General features: G+C 39.1%; 1 protein-coding gene across 1 annotated transcript; it reads right to left on the bottom strand.

The window, feature by feature from the left end:
* Nucleotides 1–13,247: 13,247 nt before the first annotated feature.
* Nucleotides 13,248–15,962, bottom strand: LOC113040693 (uncharacterized). The gene is made up of 3 exons (XM_026198966.1): nucleotides 15,467–15,962; nucleotides 14,364–14,627; nucleotides 13,248–13,485 (listed from the first exon to the last, which is right to left on the bottom strand). Exons 1-3 carry the CDS (start codon nucleotides 15,821–15,823, stop codon nucleotides 13,393–13,395), a joined length of 714 nt encoding a protein of 237 aa, XP_026054751.1. The 5' UTR covers nucleotides 15,824–15,962; the 3' UTR covers nucleotides 13,248–13,392.
* Nucleotides 15,963–20,971: the final 5,009 nt, after the last annotated feature.

Raw genomic sequence — 20,971 nt, 5'->3', positions numbered from 1 at the left:
TGGCCACAGTCTAAATATCTGCATACCATCAGCATTAACTCAAGATTCTTTACATGTTACTCTATAAAGAAAAAGACATGATAGAGATAGGTGTCTGTCATTCTTCTTTGATCTTTCACATTAGTCATGATAAGCATTTAATATATGTATATATATATATATATATATATATATATATATATATATATATATATATATATATATATATATATATATAGATAGATAGATAGATAGATAGATACAAAAAGTTTTTGTTTACATATACAGTATATGATATAAACACACACATACTGTATATATTTTGAAAATATTTGCATGTATATACATTTATATATGTATATTCTTATATTTTATATAAAAATATATTTACTATATCAACATAACATATATAGATATAGATATCAAAGACACATACACACACACACACACACACACACACACAGAAATATATCAAGTTTAGAGTATTTTTCACATATTTAATAAAAGGCAAAAATATTATTTTATACAAGAAAATAAATAATAATAATAATAATAATAATAATAATAATAATAATAATAATAATAATAATACAATTACACTTTTAGTGTTCTCTGTCGAAAATGACAGGGCTACAAAAAAAAAAAAAAAAAAAAAAAAATAGAAAGAATAAAACTCTTTGTGTGTTATATTATCACCTGGGATTGGATTCAATCTCCCCCATACATTTTCAAAGGATGGTCATCTTTGACCAGTTTAAGTTCAGATCAATGAGGCCTACAGTAAGTCAATATAAAATTAAATACAAATCCTGTCATAACACAAAGATCGAATCCATTAGTTGATTTTAATGCCTAGCAAGAGCTTTTTATATATATTGACAAAATTATCATTTTTTTCACTCAAAAGCTGAGGTACACAAGCTCATATTAATGAAGCATGTGATGAATCCGTTCCAAAAAATAAAAATAGAAAATAAGTACAAAACCAGTCCAATTGAAAGAAAACAAGTTGACAAAAACATTGAATCCCATATTTGGTGATAATATAGAATAGCAAATTATTTATAAACTACTTTTAGACTGCACAATTTTGACCGGAAACTGGTCGGTGTGTCACAAGGTGCAATATTTTTTTTTCTTTTTTTTTTTTTCTTATTGAGTTCTTAATCATCATTTTATGCACATGCAGTGAGCATTTTCACTTTCAGTTCTACAGCAATGACTCTTTACATCGGTATGAAAACCCTGCAGACATACAGTACGTCATTGTCTACAGGTGGAACAACTCAAAATATGTTTTTCTTTGTCAAACTGCAGGCATGACTAATTATCAGGAAGCAACATGGACACTGTCATTGCTCCAGTACGTATTTATTTTGTGTTGGACATTGTTCGTTTTACATTCAGTACATTCCTAAGCACAATACAAATACATGTGAATGGAAATGTGCATGAACTGACAGTGCATGGGCATGAATGTGGATTTCAATAAACTCCTCCAATCCAAATAGCAAAAGACTTAATGAAAATGTTATGAAAACAAGAAGATACAATAGTAGTTAATTAGTTATATGAAAAAAGTTAGTTCTCACTGAACCCGAGCTCTGGGATTTACAACACGCAAATTCATCCTCTCCCCCTGAAACACATTGAGGTAGGTCTCTAGTAAACTCGAGAAGAATAAACTTTATAGTTACCTACAAAATCTGTATATTGCAGTTTCCATACACATCAGCTTGTGTTTTACAGACTGTAAATGATTGGTTTTGCTAGTACTTATATATATGAAACCTAAAATAAGCATTATATTGTTGAAAACACTGAATATTTGTGATAATACGTCAAGCACTCAGTGGGTCCAATCTGGCGCTGTGCCAGCCAAAGAGCAAAAGTGGATTTAAATTCAGCAGATGATGACATGACGCAGTGAAAGTTCTAATCACACCGGTGTGATTGTACGCTTCAGGGACCAGCCAAGACTGGGTTAAGCATTAGGTGGTCCACCTAGGATTTAGTGTTCAGCATCTGAGATTGAAGTTCAGTAGGCTGACCACTGAGGGAAAGAAACTGTTCCTGTGTCTGCTGGTGTGACATTGAAGGCTCCTACAGTGTAACATATTCCTGAAGGGAGATGAGTGAACAGTCTGTTAATTGAGTGAGAGGAGTCTTTGATGGTACTTCTCCTTAGGCGCCATTTGTGGTAAAAATCTTTGATGGAGGGTAGCACGTCTCCGGTGATGTATTGGGTTGTATTGGCCCAGTATGTGGAATGTGGATCACCCTGGACAACCTGCTTCACCCGCAACTACCAGAGCATTACAAGTACTCCATCCTGCTTAAACATGTGATGGTACCTTATGCTCACAGACTGGTGCTAGCACATGCAGAATCAGTTATGCCTTACCATAATGCTCTACAAGCATTTGACAGAAGGTATGGCCGGCCCTACCAGTTTGTTCTAAGGGAAATAGAGACTTTGGAGTATCTGTACCTATTCATTCTGGTGATAAGCGGACATTTGATTATTTTTCCCTTAGAGTCCAAGCCACAGTCGGTATGCTCAAAGCCCTGAAGGAGAAGGGGATTGAAGAACTGCACATTGGGTCAAATGTGGAATACCTTCTGAACCATCTTCCTCATTCAAAACAAACCCAATTCACAAGGCATCCCCTCAAAAGAAACCCTAGATAAGACTAAGTTCTCCCTCCTCGAGTTTGCAGATTGGCTACAGCTAGAAGCCAACTGTATGGAATTCGACCCAACAGATGAGACAAGAACCATAAACCGAGAACAAAGGGCAGTGATTCAGGGACAAAGCAAACAAACAACCATACTGCATGATGAAGAATAAAGACAGAACCATTACCTTAATCCAAAGCAGTCCATCCCAAATTACCTACCAAGCCCAAAGCTGTCTGTCCATACTGTTGTGCAGAACATTACCTCAGCCAGTGTACCATATTCACAGCATTAACTAAGGAGCAAATGGTTGGAAGGATCAAAGACAATAAACAATGCTGGAAATATGCACAAAGACAAAGACTGTGACCTACGAGACTTTGCCATCTTTGCCAAGCCAAACACCTCTCCATACTCCACGACATCAACCAAAGGAAAGGTGAGGTTCCCAATGAGAACAATAGCCTGTACAACTCCACCACAGAGACTCTTTACTTAGACCAACCTCGTTGTGGTGGGAAGGTGTTCCTGAAAGTTGTCAAGATTACCATCCATCATGAACAGAAAGCTTTGGACACATTTTCTGCACTTGATGACGGTTCAGAGCGCACCATACTGCTTGACACAGCTGCACAGCATCTCGGATTAAAAGGCAAACCCGAGCAGCTGAATTTACGGCGAGTACACCACGACATCAGGACATTATATGGCATTTCCGTAAACGTCATCTTATCCACTCCAATTAACCCTAGGAAAAGGTTCAGGATTCAGGGGGCCTTCACAGCCGGTCAGTTTGGTTTAGCAGAGTACACCTACCCCGTGAGTACCCTACAGGAAAGGTACAGACACTTGAGAGGTTAAAGACACTACCTATCGTTAAACCTTGTCCGCTTCTTATTATTGGTTCGGATCACACTGAGCTCATCACCCCAATTTAACCAGAGAGAATGGGTCCACCTGCAGGTCCAGCTTCAGTCAGAACTCACCTTAGCTGGATCTTGCAAGTCCCTTCCAAATATATGCAGGATCAACTCTCAGTATCCCATTGTCTGTTCACATCCAACTGCTCCCCATCTGTAGAACTGTATCATCAAGTTGAACGGTTATGGCGGATGGACATCCTGCCTTATCGCTGAAAAGGTGGTAATAAGGTCACAACAGGACAGAGAAGCACTGAACATGCTGGAGGCACAGACTGTGCAAGTAAAAGTAGATGGAGTTGAACAATACGCCACTCTGCTTTTGAGAGTTAAAACTATGCCTCTGCTACATGCTCCAAAGAACGCTGTTATGTGCCATCTCCGTAGCAATGAATGTCGGTTAGCAAAGGACCTACCATTAGCTAACAAGTACAGAGAAGATATCCAGAAATTGGAGAGAGCTGGTTATGCCACTAAGATATCACCTGAAAAAGCAGTCCAATCTACAGAATCGTGATATCTACCCCACCATATTGTCACCCACAATGGTAAACAGAGCAGTGTTTAACCCTCTGGAGTCTAAGGGAATTGTTGGGGCCTAGAGAAGTTTTGTAATGCCCTGACATTTGTGCTTTTTTCAGTTTCGTATACACATCTAAATGGCTAAAGTCTAAACTCACAGTAATCAGCACAAGTTTGGCTACAATAATATGTGAGCAGCATAAATGTTCTCACCAGCCAGTATGACCCCTTGGGTTAAATAATACCTTTCACAACCAGGGCTAAAACCTTAGTGCGACAACTGTGGGTGAAGGAAAGAGAATGGGATGACCCCCTTCTTCCTTCAGATCTGCTACAGGCCTGGCAAAAATGGGAAGCAGAACTGGAACATCTACCACTGATCACCATACCTCAGTGTTATGTGTCAGCCATGCTAGATGTCCCAGAGGCAGAACGAGAACTTCACATCTTCTGTGACGCCTCTGAGACAGCCTATGGATCAGTAGCATACCCCCGTACTGAACACCAAGGCCAAGTGGAACTGGCATTCATCCACACCAGATCAAGAGTATCTCCAAAAAGGCAACAATCCTCACTGGAGTGCAGTTAGCCAAGATACTTCATAACTCCTTTACGTGCAAGCATCGCCGACGGCCCCAGTTTATTATCGTTTCACTTTCACAGCACGTTAAACATCACTCCCTTACTTGATCTGGACAAACTGTGCATCACTTGAAAGTTTGAAGCTTCTATCTTCGATATTTGACCAATATTTTGATAATTTGACCAATAATTTGAAAACATTGTTGTAGTGACAGTTATTTAGTAATTTATGTCAGGAGTGCAAAATGATAAATCTGTATTATGCCACATTTTGAATAGAAACTTACCACTCATTCATATTCAGTCACGTCTGCAGCGGTTTATTTGTGTTCACATAGACTCACTGAACAGCGTCAATAAGGATTTATAGACCAAAGATGCATATCCGCGGAGATATATGGATATATTTACTGATGTTTACTTAATATTTCTTCAGACAGAATCATCATTTCTATTCATTTTCCACTGATTTACGCGATCTGATGATAAATAGCCTCTCCCAGTGCTGTCTCTGTGTGTTTGCTTCTGTGTACTCAAGCTGTGACCCAGTCAGACTCTGATTGGACGTTCGGCTTGTCAGTCTGACAGTCCCAAAACCGGACAGCGTCAGATCGTGTCACATGGTTCGAGAACACTTTCTGGTTCATATCTGCTCACAACAACGTAAAATGTACATCGGAAATGCTAACTTGTGCAACGATGAAAAAGGCTACAAATAGCATATTTTTACAATAGTAAACAACCAAATTCCACCCGTGATCGCAAAAGGATGTTATTACAAACACTTGATTGGAGTTCAAACTGAGTTTTGAGTCTAATAATTTAATAATTTGTATGATGTAGCTTGATGCTAACGTTAGCTGTAATGCTACTAATAGCAGGTGCATTTCTTCTTAATAATGCATTTCTGTCACAATAATTAATGTAAGATCGTAAGAAAATGTTTTGTTGTTTTTTTATAGTAAGACTTTTGATAAATAAGGGCTAAATGCATACAGAGAATGAAGTGAGATAGCTGCTTTGTTGCTTTGTAAACATTGAAATTTCACAAAAAAAAAAAAATGATTAAGGTGGAATAAAAACAAAGGAATAATGATAAAAAAAATAATGTGGATAATGTTTCATACCTGGTGGAGGTGTGAAAGACTCGTTTGGTGAGAACAATATAACCATGAAACGGTGGAGTTTTTAAATCCCACACACAAACAAAGAACACACAAGGACAAGTGCCATAAATCAATCTGATTAGCCTTCTCTAAAAACACACATGACCTGGCCTTTGACAATATTTAATAAAATTCACAGTTTTACAGATTAGATTATGACATTTCTAATGAAGTTTTACCCAGTTCTCAACCTTTGAGGAACTCCTGGAAGCTACTTGCAGATCCAGTCAGGGGTTGGTGGGGGAAACGGGTGACCCAGGAGCACTGGAGTACCAGCAGTCTGAATCAAGTCTTTTGAGGCAAGCCCAATTAGATAGTTTTCCTAATGAATATCAGGCTCTAACAACTGACAAGGTGATCCCTTTGTCCAGTCTTTACACTTAATGTATATCTACCTATGTCTACATAGGCTGTTAAGTTTCAAAAGTTATTATTCTATAAATTTCTATGCTAATCTGATCATTTACATTTGAAAATGTTATCCTGTTTGTGCCAAATCACTTAATTTATGTAATTTTATTTCTCCTCTCGTTTGTTTAGATCAGTGGTTTTCAATCCTAGTCCTGGGGACCCACTGGTCTGCACATTTTGTATGTCTCTCTTATCGGACACACTCAGTTCACTTAATGGAGCTCTCTCCTAAATGAGCTGATGATCTGAATCAGCTGTGTTAAATAAGGGAAACACACAAAATATGCAGAGTGGTGGGTCCCCAGGACCAGTTTTGAAAACCACTGGTTTAGATCACACACTCATATATATCCACATGACCATGCACATGTTTGTATAGACCAGTGTCAAAGTACTTAATGTAATCAGTAAACTTGATGGACATTAAAGTAAATTAACTGGAGTTCCTGTCTCCGTGTCCTTACCAACACTCCATGGCAATGACCAAGTATACTTAAGAATCAGCACACATTCCCTTCATTGCTGGTGGTCTAAAATCAGCTCTTTGGTCTTCTGGGTGTTAAGTACAAGGTTATTGTTGGCAAAACACATTGCTAGATGCTGAACCTCATCCCTGTAGGCCACATCATCATTGCCGCTGATCAAGCCAAGTATGTATCCAGTGTTGGGGGCAAGCATGTCTTCAGGTGGGAGAGGACCAGCCTCTCAAAACACTTTGCAGTAATGGGAGTAAGAGCAACTAGGCTGAAGTCATTATGGGCCACTGCGCCAGCATGTTTTGGTATTGGTACAAAGTTAGTTGTTTTGAAGCAGTTGGGAACAATGGATTGGGCCAAAGAGAGGTTGAAAATGTTGGTGAAGACAGCAGTTCTGCACAGGCTCTAAGCACTCAGCCAAGGATGCCATCAGGGCCGGCAGATTTAAGTGCATTCACCTTACATCAGGTGTGGCATTGCTGGTTTATAGTGTGTGAGGCCATGGATGCCTGTTCACATGCGCTGAGGGTTATAGTTGTTACATCTGTTAATCAAACTGCTCACAAAGTATTTGCATTTAAATCCACTGGTGAACAAATTATAAATAAACCTTAAAATGAAAATAGATGGAGTTGTGGAAACAAGCTTAAGCACTGGGAAATGCAGTTAGGAGAGTTGATATTTAGAGTTGAAAATTTTGATAATTAACTACTGAAATTCTTATTTATAATCACATGATGAATATACATTAAAGTGATCAAATCAAGTGCAAAACAATTTGATTATATTTTTAATAATTAAAAATAAATCACCTGTCAAATTAGTTTGAAAAATATCAGAAAATAAAATACAAATGTAAAAATATGGAATTGACGTCGTCAGGTGTAGCCCATGATGTAAACAATAAAGAAACTGTGAGTGTAAAAGGGCACCTGTGGGATACATCATCCACTTCTTTGTCTGAAAAAAATAATAATAATTGTTCTCTGTTCTAATGGAGATAATCCCTCCTATTCCTCCTCATGTCTCTCCAGCTCTCGCCAGTAGGGGGAGGAGGAGCCCGGGTTGCCACACTTTGCCTCTGAGTCTGCCTGGAGTCCACAGAAGCAGACAGCCTAGGAGTGAGAATCATGCCAAAACCTCACACACACACAAAACGTGTTTTGTCTTTGGGTGCGAGTAAAACACACAAGGTTGGAAGCCTTAGTAAACTCTGAGGTTTTGCCATGATTCTCACTCTATACTGGGGTCCCCCGAAGTTTTAGGTGCAAATCCAGGACGGCGCAGTATAATATATATATTTTTTTTTTTTTTGATGTGCTGCTGACAGCACCCTCGCCTTTCTGAATTCATCAAACACAATCTCAACTGATGTGCCAAATATCTCAGAGGACGAGACTGGCTAATCGAGAAGAAAATAACTTAATCTCTGTTGCACTTGCCATATCCTCTAACAATTCATTGTATGAAGGCAGGCTGAGAGGGTTCTAATGCTTTATTTTCCTTCTCATCAACCCCATTTTGCTCTTCTCAGCTTGCATTTACCAGAGCCCTATCTGCTAGATCAGATGATCATAAAGAAAGAACACATCCACATCCAGCAGAACGCCCTCTCTGCTGCAGAAGAATGAGAAAGAGAAATACCTCGTTCGAAATCCTCCGCTAGCTCGACCTGTGCGCCCCATCTCAGTCATCACTGTGCCTCGGCTGCAGCAGGTCCTGAACCACAGGGCGCCAACGCTTGTCCTATAATTCCCTTGATGAAAGGGACAAGCGTGAAAAAGCTCTCACAAGCCACACATTTCTGGACCATTAAGCACAGAACGTGCATGATCCCCTCCAAGACAAAAAACGCACATATCGTGTGAACACAGGTGAACTCATTTTTTATAGTGCTTGTCAGAGGATGTTTCCATATCGCCTTTTACTCAGGCTTCAAACAAACGGATCTCCTGAGGACAAAGAAGAGGATTATGTTTTCCACAGTTGCCCTTTAATACTCGCAGTCAAGTTCATTGTCGTGTTTTTATTCATGCTTCAGATACCGGACATGCTGGAGGTGTTCCCCTAGAGGACGCAGCGTGGAGTTCCCTTTGAAAAGGGAAAACACCGTAATATTTTTGCAAATATTAAAATTACATTTCATGTAGCATAAGAATTTCCTTATAATTCAAGTAATTGCAATTGTATACTAATGATATGATAGCTGACAGGCACATAATTATATAAAAGGGTATGAGGGTTTTCACAAACAGCATATACATATATTACAACCAGGAAGCACAGGACATGAGTTATCTATTTGTAGACTAAATCAGTAATATCCACGGTTGCCATGAGACTTAAATCATTTCTGCTAAATATACTAATATGTGCATCTTACAGACAAATTTGTCAGTCTTGTAAGGCAAGCCATTTTAGTTTGACTTAATTTTGATGTTTTGGTTTCCCTTCGAGGGAACATCGAACTGCTCCGAACGACACTTTGGGAGAAGCCCCTCAGCGTAGCGCCTCTGAAGAATGAATGAAACTGAGCCAATCTTGATTGGTGTTGCGTCATGACGTAATGTGTGACGGCATATGCGGAAGCTATAAAAAGGACGCCGGCATAAAAACAACAGAGACAGCTTTCGGTTCTTCAGCAAGCTCTCTCTGTCTTGTTTGTCTTATTTGGTGTTGTATTGTCTAATAGTCACAAGCATTATTATGGCGAGCACAAGCAGTTTCACGAGGTGTGTGAATCCCTGCCCACGTTATATCAGGGGTGGGGACACACACCGTATGTGTGTGCATTGTTTGGGAGTGCAGCATGCACGGGCAGCTCTCGAGGGGGCTGCTTGCGAGGATTGTGAGAGATTGCCAATCTGTGTGCTGCGCTCCCGCCTGGCCGTTTTCAGTTGGGATGGCCAGGCTCGCGAGTCCAGTAGTGCGGAAGCAACTCTCTTCATGGGGTTCACAGATGGATCTGGCGGTGGATCTCGAGACTGCCAAGGCACGCTCTCGCGATTCAACCACCAGTTCCGATTGCTCTCTCGCCTCACGCAGAATCACGCCTGGTGCTTGAGCTGTCTGCTTCTGAGGAAGTAGACAAGCTCAGTATCAAAGGCAGCGATTTTGGGGATGACTCGCCACCCCGTGTCCCTGCATATGAGGAGCTGGTGGAGGTTGTCTCTCATGCAGTGGCCCGTCTTAATATCAGTTGGCCACATGAGAAGCAGGAAACGCTTATTATAAGCAAGTTGGACGAGCAGTTCCTGCAGCACAGAGAGCAACCTCGTCATCGGGGTTTACCGTTCTTTCCAGATCGTTGGGGGGGGGGATCAAGAGAACGGTTATGGGATGATGACTCGGGTGGAACAGCCGCTTGCCACTTATTTAGCCCCAGAGTCGGCATCATTCCGTGCCGTGAGACATCTGCGTTAGTGGGTAGGGCTTTTATGGCTGCGGGTCGGGCTGGCGCTGGTCTGCATACAATGGCAGTATTGCAGGCATACCAGGCCGACCTTCTTAAAGATATCGATGAGGGCAAGGTTCCAACTCCAGAAATTATTGCGGAGATGAGGAAGGCTGCAGATTTGTCTCTCTGAGTCACCAAGGAAATGGCCCTTGCTATCAGCCGTTCCATGGCGGCAATGGTGGTCTTGGAGAGACACTTATGGTTAAATCTGTCAGGCATAAAGGAGAAGGACAGGGCTTTCCTCCTTGATGCCCCAATTTCACCTTCTGGCCTGTTCGGTGACTCAGTTAATATCGTCGTTGACAGGTTTCAGGAGGCAAAGAAACAGTCTGCAGCCTTCAAACAATACCTCCCTAAGAAGGCCTAAGAAGCATGCCCCGAGAGGGTAGCCGCAGCCATCCGCCAGCTCCTCTGCCTATAGGCAGGCGCAAAAAGAGAGCGTCGCTTCTAGAGCCCCCCCTCAGGCAGCCTGGGGGCATAGATGACGCTCTCAGCCGAAGCCTCAACCAAAGCTGGGCGACCTGAGGGCCGTCCTGCAGGAGAAGAAGGCTTCAACGAAGAGGTCCTAGCCAGCCTAGGCCCTCCGTGGGTGGCCCCACCCATGGAGGAGCAATCAAGGTCGCCTCCTCCATGGAGGCCGCAGGAAATCAATGTCGACTTCCCGCGTTAAATGTGCTTCGGGATGCATCGGTCTCCAGCAAACGCGCCCTGCACTGTCCGCCCCACAGGCTTGCGGCCAGGCAGCATTCGCGTCCGCACATCGAGAATCGTTTTCGGTCGAACCCTGACGGAGATCCACTTCAGGGGCCAAGAATGAGTCCTGATTAATACCCAAGGCCAGCATCGAGAGGCTGGTCCCTTTAGTAGAGTATTTCGATGCATGGAAAAATCTCACTATTATTTCTCCTTGGGTTCTGCGCACCATTCAAAAGGGGTACAGACTACAGTTCGGTTCCCGCCCACCAAAGTTCAATGGGGTGGTCTGGACTGTAGTCAACCCAGAGCAGAGTCGGGTGTTGGAGCAAGAAGTAAACTCTCTGCTGGTAAAGGAGGCTATAGAACGTATTCCTCCTCCAGACAGGGAGTCCGGGTTCTACAGCTACTACTTCTTAGTTCCCAAGAAGGATAGGGGGTTGCATTTACATTTATTCATTTATCTGACGCTTTTATCCAAAGCGACTTACAATATGTCAGAGGTCACACGCCTCTGGAGCAACTAGGGGTTAAGTGTCTTGCTTAGGGACACATTGGTGTCTCACAGTAGATTCAAACCCAGGTCTCTCCGACCAATGGCATGTGTCTTATCCACTGCGCCATCACCACCTCTATTATTGGTTGCATCCTATTATTGGTTGCATCCAATAATAGGTCTCAGGCACTTGAATCAGAGGAGATTCAGGTTCAAGAATCCCATCATCGTGAACCAAATTAAATCCGAGGATTGGTTTGTCACGATAGATCTGAAGGACGCATACTTGCACATTTCCATCCTTCTGTCTCACAGGAAGTTCCTGAGGTTCGTCTTCGGGGGCGAGGCGTACCAATATCGGGTTCTTCCGTTTGGCCTAGCTCTTTCCCCTCGCACATTTACAAAATTTACAAAATTTTCAAGCTCTGAAAATATATGTCCAGAGGTCCTTCTCATGGCGGAAGTCGGACCAGTTGTTAGTTTGTTTCGGGTTGCCCAAGAAAGGGCTTCCTGCTTCCAAACAGGCCATTAGCAACATGATTGTCCAAGCTATATCTATGGCCTACCAGGTGCGCAATTTGCCTTCACCTCCGGCCATGAGGGCTCATTCTACCAGAGGCATGGCATCCTCTAGAGCCCTCCTCTCAGGGGCCCCCATCCAGGAGATCTGCGATGCAGCAGGATGGGCCACCCCTCACACTTTTATTAGATTTTACAGCCTGGACATTCCATTGACACCTGGCACCCTTGTGCTCTTGTCCTAAGTGTGCCTGTGCGCAGCTTCACACTAGGACAGACAGGGCTCGTTGTGGCATAGTGGGTACTCATTCCCCCAAAGGGTCGTTCGACGCAGTTCGATGTTCCCTCGAAGGGGAACATCTCGGGTTACGACTGTAACCTTTGTTCCCCGAGAATGGGAACAAGAACTGCGTCCCTTCGCCACATCTCCCCCTGCATGGGAGTGCTTGCTTCATCACAGAAGCTGTCTCTGTTGTGTGCCGGTGTCCTTTTTATAGCTTCCGCATATGCCGTCACACATTACATCATGACGCAACACCGATCAAGATTGGCTCAGTTTCATTCATACTTCAGAGGCGCTACGTTGAGGGGCTTCCCCCAAAGTGTCGTTCGACACAGTTCTCTTTCCCCTTCTTGGGGAAAAAGGGTTACAGTCATAACCCGAGACTTTTTCTTTGCTCAAAATATTTAGTTGGACAAAATATATATAGTCAAGCTTTATAAAATAACAATTTTAAAATGGTGGACAGAAGACCTAAAATCAACAAAGTGATACACATTATTCATATTCAATATCTGATCTGTTCTGATTCCAGAAAATGACTAATACTGGAGATTAGCACAAATACATGAAAATGTATTGAATATAAATATACCACAGTTTGAACAGATCAAAATACAAAATACTGTGGAAATTTTTTATCAGAATACAAATATAGTGTTTTGTATTTTGAAAATACAAAATAAATGTAAAATTGGCCATTCAAATTTAGGATGACTTTTATCTGGACCTATTCTGAATGTTCACACTCTAAAAAAATAAAATAAAATAAAAAATGCTAGGTTAAAACAACCAAATTTGGGTTATTTTGGCAACCCAATGCTTGGTCAAATATGGACAACCCAGCATTATGTTATTTTAACCCAGCGAATTGAGGTAAATGTTTTACCTAACTTTCTGGGTTGGTTTATTTAACTCAAATATTGATTGAAAATAATTATTGCTGGCTTAAAATGAACCAAAAAATAGTTTGTAAATTAAAAATTCAGACACAAAGTTACTAGAAGCAACAATAACAATCAAAAGGTGAACATTTATTAATAAGCAAGAACACCCATGGTGAAAAATGTAAGACTAATTTAACAAGCATTTTAAAAATAAAAACAACATTTAACATTAAAAGTAACCTTTTAATTCAAGTGTATTGAACTGTTCTCTGTTAACTTTTTAACCGAAGTAGTGCAGATTCTCGTGCAGTGTGTCGCTGAAATCTTAGCTGGTGATGGGCTGCTGTTCGGCGTTGGAACCGCAAACCTCAGACTGCTGCCTCACATCCCTGATAGATTCATTAATTGCCCCCGTAACCTGCCCATAAACAAACAGTACCGAGTTTTAAGAACATATTTTAACATAAAATAAAATCAAATACAATACAGTGAAGACTATGTAGATTAAATAAAACATATACAGAGATTAATTTCCCTTAAGAAGTCCACCAAATCAGTGGCGCTCTGAGAACAGTTCTCTCATGAAGACGATGAAAAGCCTGCACTCCAACTGTAACCCAACAGCTGGGTTTAAGTAAGCCAGCGCTGGCTTGTTTCATTGGAGGTAGGGGGAGGACATATAATTTCTGTGAATTTGTTGGTGCATGAAGCTCGTGCATGAAGTTCAAGCGTGCTAGCAGATAATCTACAAGACAAGCAGGAATACACCAAAGCTTCCCGAGGTGAGAAGGCGTGGGATGAAGTAGCAGTGCAGGCTTTCAAAGAGCTCCGCGCGATGAGTCAGTTAATATGTGTGTGTATTGGCCAATTCCATTCATCATTATAAGTAGTAATAGGCTGAAGTGCAAATAGGTAGCTTAATTTTAATACACGCAATGACTATCAATCATTACATTTTTATATTTATGTAGCCTACACAATAATATTATTTTACACTGTAATCATTTCGTTTTTTAAATTTGGCATGTTTGTGTGATGCGCATCCCTGTGTGTAATAAGCAAAGTCAACGAACACTGTAGACCTGCCCAGAGGTGCATTTTCTACCAGCGTGCTAGACTTAAATCATTTCTGCTAAATATACTAATATACGCTTCTTACAGACAAATGTGGCAGCCTCCGAAAAACAAAGTTCTTTTCAAGCCTTTTTTTAAAATGATTATTTATTTATTTACTTGTAGAATTTGTTGGCTATCCTAACCAACACTCTTTCGGCAATATGTTCAAACATCAATTACCTCACAAAGACGAGGAGAAGCTTCTGAAGGAGTCTGATTTTGTGTTGTGCTGTGATCAGTGTTGGAGGGAGTGTCACAGGGAGCATCAATCCTACCAGTAACTGTTTCAACATGTTGTCCCTCATGCTGTGTCGCTGCTCTTCGTCTGCAGCACAACAGTTGACTTGGGCAGCGATGACATCTCCCACTGTTGCAGCAGTCATAGACTACCACAGAAACAAACAGCAATACACTAAAAATACCTGTCAAAGCATAACCTGAAACCTGGGAAAGGAAGAAAGAAAAGAAAGAAAATTCACAAAAGAGAACAGACCTCATTGATTCTTAAACATCAAGCAAGCATATCTGAGCTACTGTTTACCCTATTTATTACTAATTACACAAAGCACATCTATACAAATGAAGCTGGGGAAGGTGGAAGTTTTCTGAAGCACACTTTAACAAGCACCTAGACAAGCATTAGAATGTTAAGCAGCGAGCTCATTAGCCCCGATATGAAACAAATAAAACAATCAGCCGTGTCATGTGAATAATGATGTGGTCATATTAGATTGAGTTGCAACCTATCGACCTACAACCTTTGTATTCATATCTAAGCTGCAGCACTTCAGGGATTTAGGGAACTTCCAAAACTTTGCATCTCAGCTGGAAAACCAAGGGACCCCTGCTTATGGCCATTCAGCTAACATTTTTAAATGTAATTGCTTGTAAGTGCAGAATGTTCATTATAGAATAACATTTCCAAAATTTTTGCAAAATTGAATGTGTCCTTAACATTTGCATGACCAGGAAAAAGAGATTTTAAAACCTGAATATTTTGAACGGTCATAGAACACTGATAAATAATGTTTTGGTAAAGTTAGCAAAAGGTTCTTCTTATATTTTAGTTCAGTTTTTGTTAGCTGGCGAAGGAGCCTGCAGAACTTAAGTAAACTGAAGGTCAGTTCAGATTTACACAAGTTGTTCTGAAAAATTATAAAGATTGTTTTCTAATCTGAAATTAAGGATATAATTAATATGAGCAATATTGCTAATAATGATATTAGTATACTTAATTATTTAAATTATAATAATTTGATATTAGGAAAAAGTCATACATTTACCTGAGACTGATGAATATATTTGCTAGTCAGATTCCGTAGCTCAGTCAAAGTCTTACTTTCTGTCTCTTCAGTAGGTTTACACCAAAAGTTCTGGAGCACATCATCAAACACATAAACTCCATTCCAATATGTCATGCCACAAGCAATATATTCACCATCAAGTAACAAAATAATAATCCATATAACAGGTGAAATCAGACAAGCTGTCACAGCTTTATGCCAGTACCCCTGAGTATCATCATTTGCTCCTCTACAATAACTGCATCTTTTTTTAAAAAACCTAAGTCCAAGATACATTAACATGAAAATAAAAAAAGCAGGTCCAATGAACACAAACACTGTTACCAGGTCATTCATCCCAACATTGCATGGGCATGAATATATGTCAATTTCAATCAGCTCCTTCAATACAATTAACAAAATTGTCGATGGTATTATCTTAACAGCATCTCCATTCAGAATATCTTTTACTAGTCCTAAAACAGACTCTGATGTCATCTTCACTGATTCCTTCAAAAAAAGAAAAAAAAAGAAAAGGTGAACAACTGTCATTCTCCTCATAACATAAAGTGTTTTAAATATGAACACTTAAAAAGAAAAATAAGTTACCTTAGGTTTTTAAACTACGTGTATAGGTGATAATACAGTATGTGCCAGGTTTTGTCGTCTTCTAGGTTTTTCTCTTTATCCCAGTTTTTTGTTTCAGGTGTGACTTTTTGTCGATGGCCAGCTATGTTCATTTAAATAGTGTTTCCTGATGAGCAAAAGCAGACAGTTAATGGTAATCTGTGGCAAAAGAATGTTTCACATTTCCATCTAAACAAATTAGGCTATGTTTGATAAACTTCCTGTTTAGGAAGGAAACTCCAAAATTTGATCAGATATTCTTTGTGCTGTTATATCATATTAATATATATATATATATATATATATATATATATATATATATATATATATATATATATATATATATATATATATATATAGGGTTGGCACGGTTTAACGTTTTCATGGTTCGGTTTGTTTCATGGTTTTAGAGTCACTGTTTCGGTACTGTTCGGTATGAGCTATGTTTATGGAAAAACTATACTTTCTAATAAAAAATAAGAAGAATATTTAGTCTACCTACAAGCAACAGCACAAATAAATACAATAAAGTAAAGATACAAACAATAAACAGTTTCTTTTTTTTTAGGTAGACTAGCATAAGTATTTTGGAACAGAAATTGAATAAAGTAATCAAATGTAAAACAGCATTGCATATTGGACTGTATAAATTAAAGATTATTCTTTATTAAAGTTATAAAAGCTTTTTAATCAAGAGCAGTGAGTGATTTCTTTGTTGTTGCTGTTCGATATTAAGACTGTTACTTTAAGAGAATGCACTGATGCAGTAGGCCTACATTCAGGCGGCTATGTCTGCTGCAGGATACTTACTAAGACAGCCATTTTGACATAATTGTTGTGTGAATTTGTCCATTTAAACACAACACTTCAGAGAGAGCTTAATATTTGCACGTGTTCTGAGGCGCGGGTTTGCGCGCTTCGGGTGAGCGCATGCACAATGTTTCTCATTGCGTGAGTGAGCTTTTATCCTTTGGCTTTAAAATGTTTAAACTGACAAAGCTTAAAAGAGTTTAGTTTAAATACATATTAACATGTGTTGTTCAGGTCTCATCTGTGCAGGAGCGCTAACAGCATCAAGATGATGATTGAAAAAATTACTAATTTGCTCATATTCCAGTATAAGGCATTCACCTTGAACATTGAATGATTATACAGAGGATATATATATATATATATATATATATATATATATATATATATATATATATATATATATATATATATATATATATATATATATATATATATATATATTTTTTTTTTTTTTTTTTTTTTTTTTTTTTTTCATCGCTGTTGTTGTAATGTCTGGGATTCAACTGAAACATATATTAGCTAAACCTTACTTGTTTTATGTGCTTTTTATAGCAAAACTAGTGCTGTCAATCGATTAAAAAAAATTAACTAATTAATCGCACAATTTTTTACAATTAATCGCGATTAATCGCAATTAAAAGACTGAAACTTTTTGGATATGTAAATGTAAAATGTAAATAATTAATGTAAACTCAAGACAAAGAAACTATTTAAATTCAAAATATGATTGTTTATTGGAATTTTTGTTTAACTTGTAACACAGATTTTCTCATGTAAACAACATACCTGCAATAAACCATCAATATCCTCCAAATTAACTGTTGGCTTGAAAGCCATATTTATTACAGAAATAAAAACACATGCATGTAAGTACCATTTGAATTTCAAAACAATCAATGCCAATAAAAAACAAAAATGATTTCCATGTTGAATTCTAAGTGGACTGCAAAAAAATTCCAAAGTATAGTCATTGCCAGTGCTTTAAGTGGGCTGGTATGCACTCAGTACCGCCACTTCCAAATATAGCTCTTGAGCGTACCACCACCTCTCCGTGCGCCCAGAACGTGCTTGTAGCGTACCGGTACGCTCATTTGGACATCTGTTTTAATAGAGGTTTTAATCTTTTACCTGCACTGCCGATTTTCAGAGCGCCCTTCACAATGCAAGCTTCCCAACTCAACGTGGCCGGAGAAGGTGTGTGAAACTCGTTGTGAGTTATACTAAAGCAAAATCTTGAGTATTTATTGTCTGATAAACATTAAAAACTGTCTGCGGAGGTTGAGTCGTCCTGCAGCCCCCCGCTGGCTGCTCATTGGCTGCAGCCTCTTTTTTCTAAGTTCTAAAAAAATACCGTAGACGGCAAGGCACAAATTTAGATATTCATTTATCTAATTAATCTATAGCCTATGCACAAAGACAATATGATCTTTTTGTCCCCTTTTTGTTTTAAAGCTTGATGAAGAGAGAGAGCGCAAGTTGTATGAAGGTATTTTTGATTCAAATTACCTGAGCACCTGTGGCAGTGCGATTTGTAGTTGTAGAGAAAAGCCACACATGTGTATCAGTAAATTTGAAGTCACAGAGTGAAATGTTTTAAGAGATGCAAACCTGTAGCCTTTTTTTCTCTCCTACAAACACAACACAACAGTTACACCTTCTCAAATTCTTCATTGCAGGTGCACAAATCCTATTCTACAAATCACACATTCAGAAACTCGTACGCTCACATTTTTGAAACAATTGCTGCAGTGAATGTGGTGCAAAACGCATTTACACACCCGCATCAAGAAATGTGCAGTCGTGGAGAAATGTTGAACATCCGCAAATCAGTACGTGAATTCATCAAATGAGAGTTGCACACTTGTAGAATATTTTCTCAGAATGTCTTGTATGTTTTTCTAACACAAACACAAAGTACATAACTACAGCTTCTTGAATCTGCTGCGATGAAGCTCAAACACTGTTTTTTCGCTTTCAAGCGACAAGTTTCGCGCTCTCCCTTTTGCACCGAGATATTTGGTTCAAAAGTGATTTGTGCATCTGTAGAGTTAGTGGGCGGGACTGTTTAGAGATTACAGAATTTCAGCCAATCAGAAGAGCTACTGAGCCGGTAGATATACGCCCCAAGCAGTTTTACGCCCCTGTTGTTCCTCATGCGTCCAGTAGGGGGAGGCAGTATATTAGTATATGAGCCCAGTCATTTATAAGAACAGCAGACCATATCTATATGTATGATAGCAGCAGACCTTCTTGAAGCGATACGGATGAGGTATGTTAAATAATCTGCTAAAGTACTTGTTGTTGATTGTATTGTGTAATGATGCAACATTTATTATTTATAAAAGATTTATCAATTAAATAAGAAAGAATAGCGATATCAATTCAAAAGATGGATCAGTTTATTTCGAGAGGCAAAAGTACTTGATTGAGTCAGATGTTCTGTCTGACTCAAACTTAACTAACCACAGTCTATCATCAATGGACAAAAAAAAAAAAAAAAAAAAAAAAAAAAACAATCAAAGTGACTTGACACTTTTTCCAAGTGTTCCATCAATATTGTTCATTGAAGATCAGGAGCGAATTGATGTTATCTACACTCAGATGACTTCAATTTTGGATGGCACACCTACACACACCCACAGTGACCAGATCAGATTCATTATGGATGTCCCTTTTCCAGAGGTATGGTCTTGTGTGTTAGTTGTGCTCTGCATGGTGTCATATTCACATTGTTTTTAATGTCAAATAGTTTATCCATAATGTAAGATCATTGCTATAAAATAATAGTTTTGTGCTTAATATAGAAAAGGAACTTTGGATTTTGTTGTAAAAAAAAAAAAAAAAAAAAGCAAAATGATGCTTGGCTTATTTGGGCTGTGATAAATCTTTCTCTGGTAGTCCATCATCTGTGCTCTTGCTGTTGTGAAAGATGTGTCCATCTTGGAGGCTGAGGAGAAATTCCTTCGAGGACCTGTCATTGACGCAAGGTACTGTAAGGATCCTATAAAGGAAAAAAAAAAATTGAAACATGACATCCTGCCATTATTTATAAATAACCATTGTTTTCTACCACTATGCAACTTTTGCTTTTTTATTTATTTTTATCAGTGAGTGGGATCACTTTGACCGCAGGATAAAGAAACAATTAAAGAAGAGTGGCAAACCATTGGAGAGTCATCTACAGGAGTCATGCTGTTAAGAAATAACCAAGTCATGGTGTTAATAATTTTTTTTTGTGAACAACAATATTGTCTTTCTTTTAAATGACCCTTGGAACTTTAGAAAATTGTTAAATTTTGTTGGTCTTCATAAAATGCTATGTAGAACATGTTCTGTTGCTGTATAACGAGCAATTGTGAATTGTAAAGCAAATATTTCATTTAGGATCCATATGATTACACAGTACTGTATGTCTAATGGCCTGAATATGGTTAATATCTAAATATAACTTAATATAAATTCACAACATCATATATCATTCAATCTCTGTATATAAAAACAGTTTATAAATATATATAAATAATACATTTTACAGTAGGTCATAGGTCTGCAGCCTCCCCCTACTGGACGCATGAGGAACAACAGGGGCGTAAAACTGCTTGGGGCGTATATCTACTGGCTCAGTAGCTCTTCTGATTGGCTGAAATTCTGTAATCTCTAATCAGTCCCGCCCACTAACTCTACAGATGCACAAATCACTTTTGAACCAAATATCTCGGTGCAAAAGGGAGAGCGCGAAACTTGTCGCTTGAAAGCGAAAAAACAGTGTTTGAGCTTCATCGCAGCAGATTCAAGAAGCTGTAGTTATGTACTTTGTGTTTGTGGTAGAAAAACATACAAGACATTCTGAGAAAATATTCTACAAGTGTGCAACTCTCATTTGATGAATTCACGTACTGATTTGCGGATGTTCAACATTTCTCCACGACTGCACATTTCTTGATGCGGGTGTGTAAATGCGTTTTGCACCACATTCACTGCAGCAATTGTTTCAAAAATGTGAGCGTACGAGTTTCTAAATGTGTGATTTGTAGAATAGGATTTGTGCACCTGCAATGAAGAATT

Source organism: Carassius auratus, chromosome 22, assembly GCF_003368295.1.
Source record: "Carassius auratus strain Wakin chromosome 22, ASM336829v1, whole genome shotgun sequence".
NCBI lineage: Eukaryota > Metazoa > Chordata > Actinopteri > Cypriniformes > Cyprinidae > Carassius > Carassius auratus.
The sequence above is the reverse complement of the archived record's forward strand: the minus strand, read 5'-3'. Positions and strand labels throughout refer to the sequence as shown.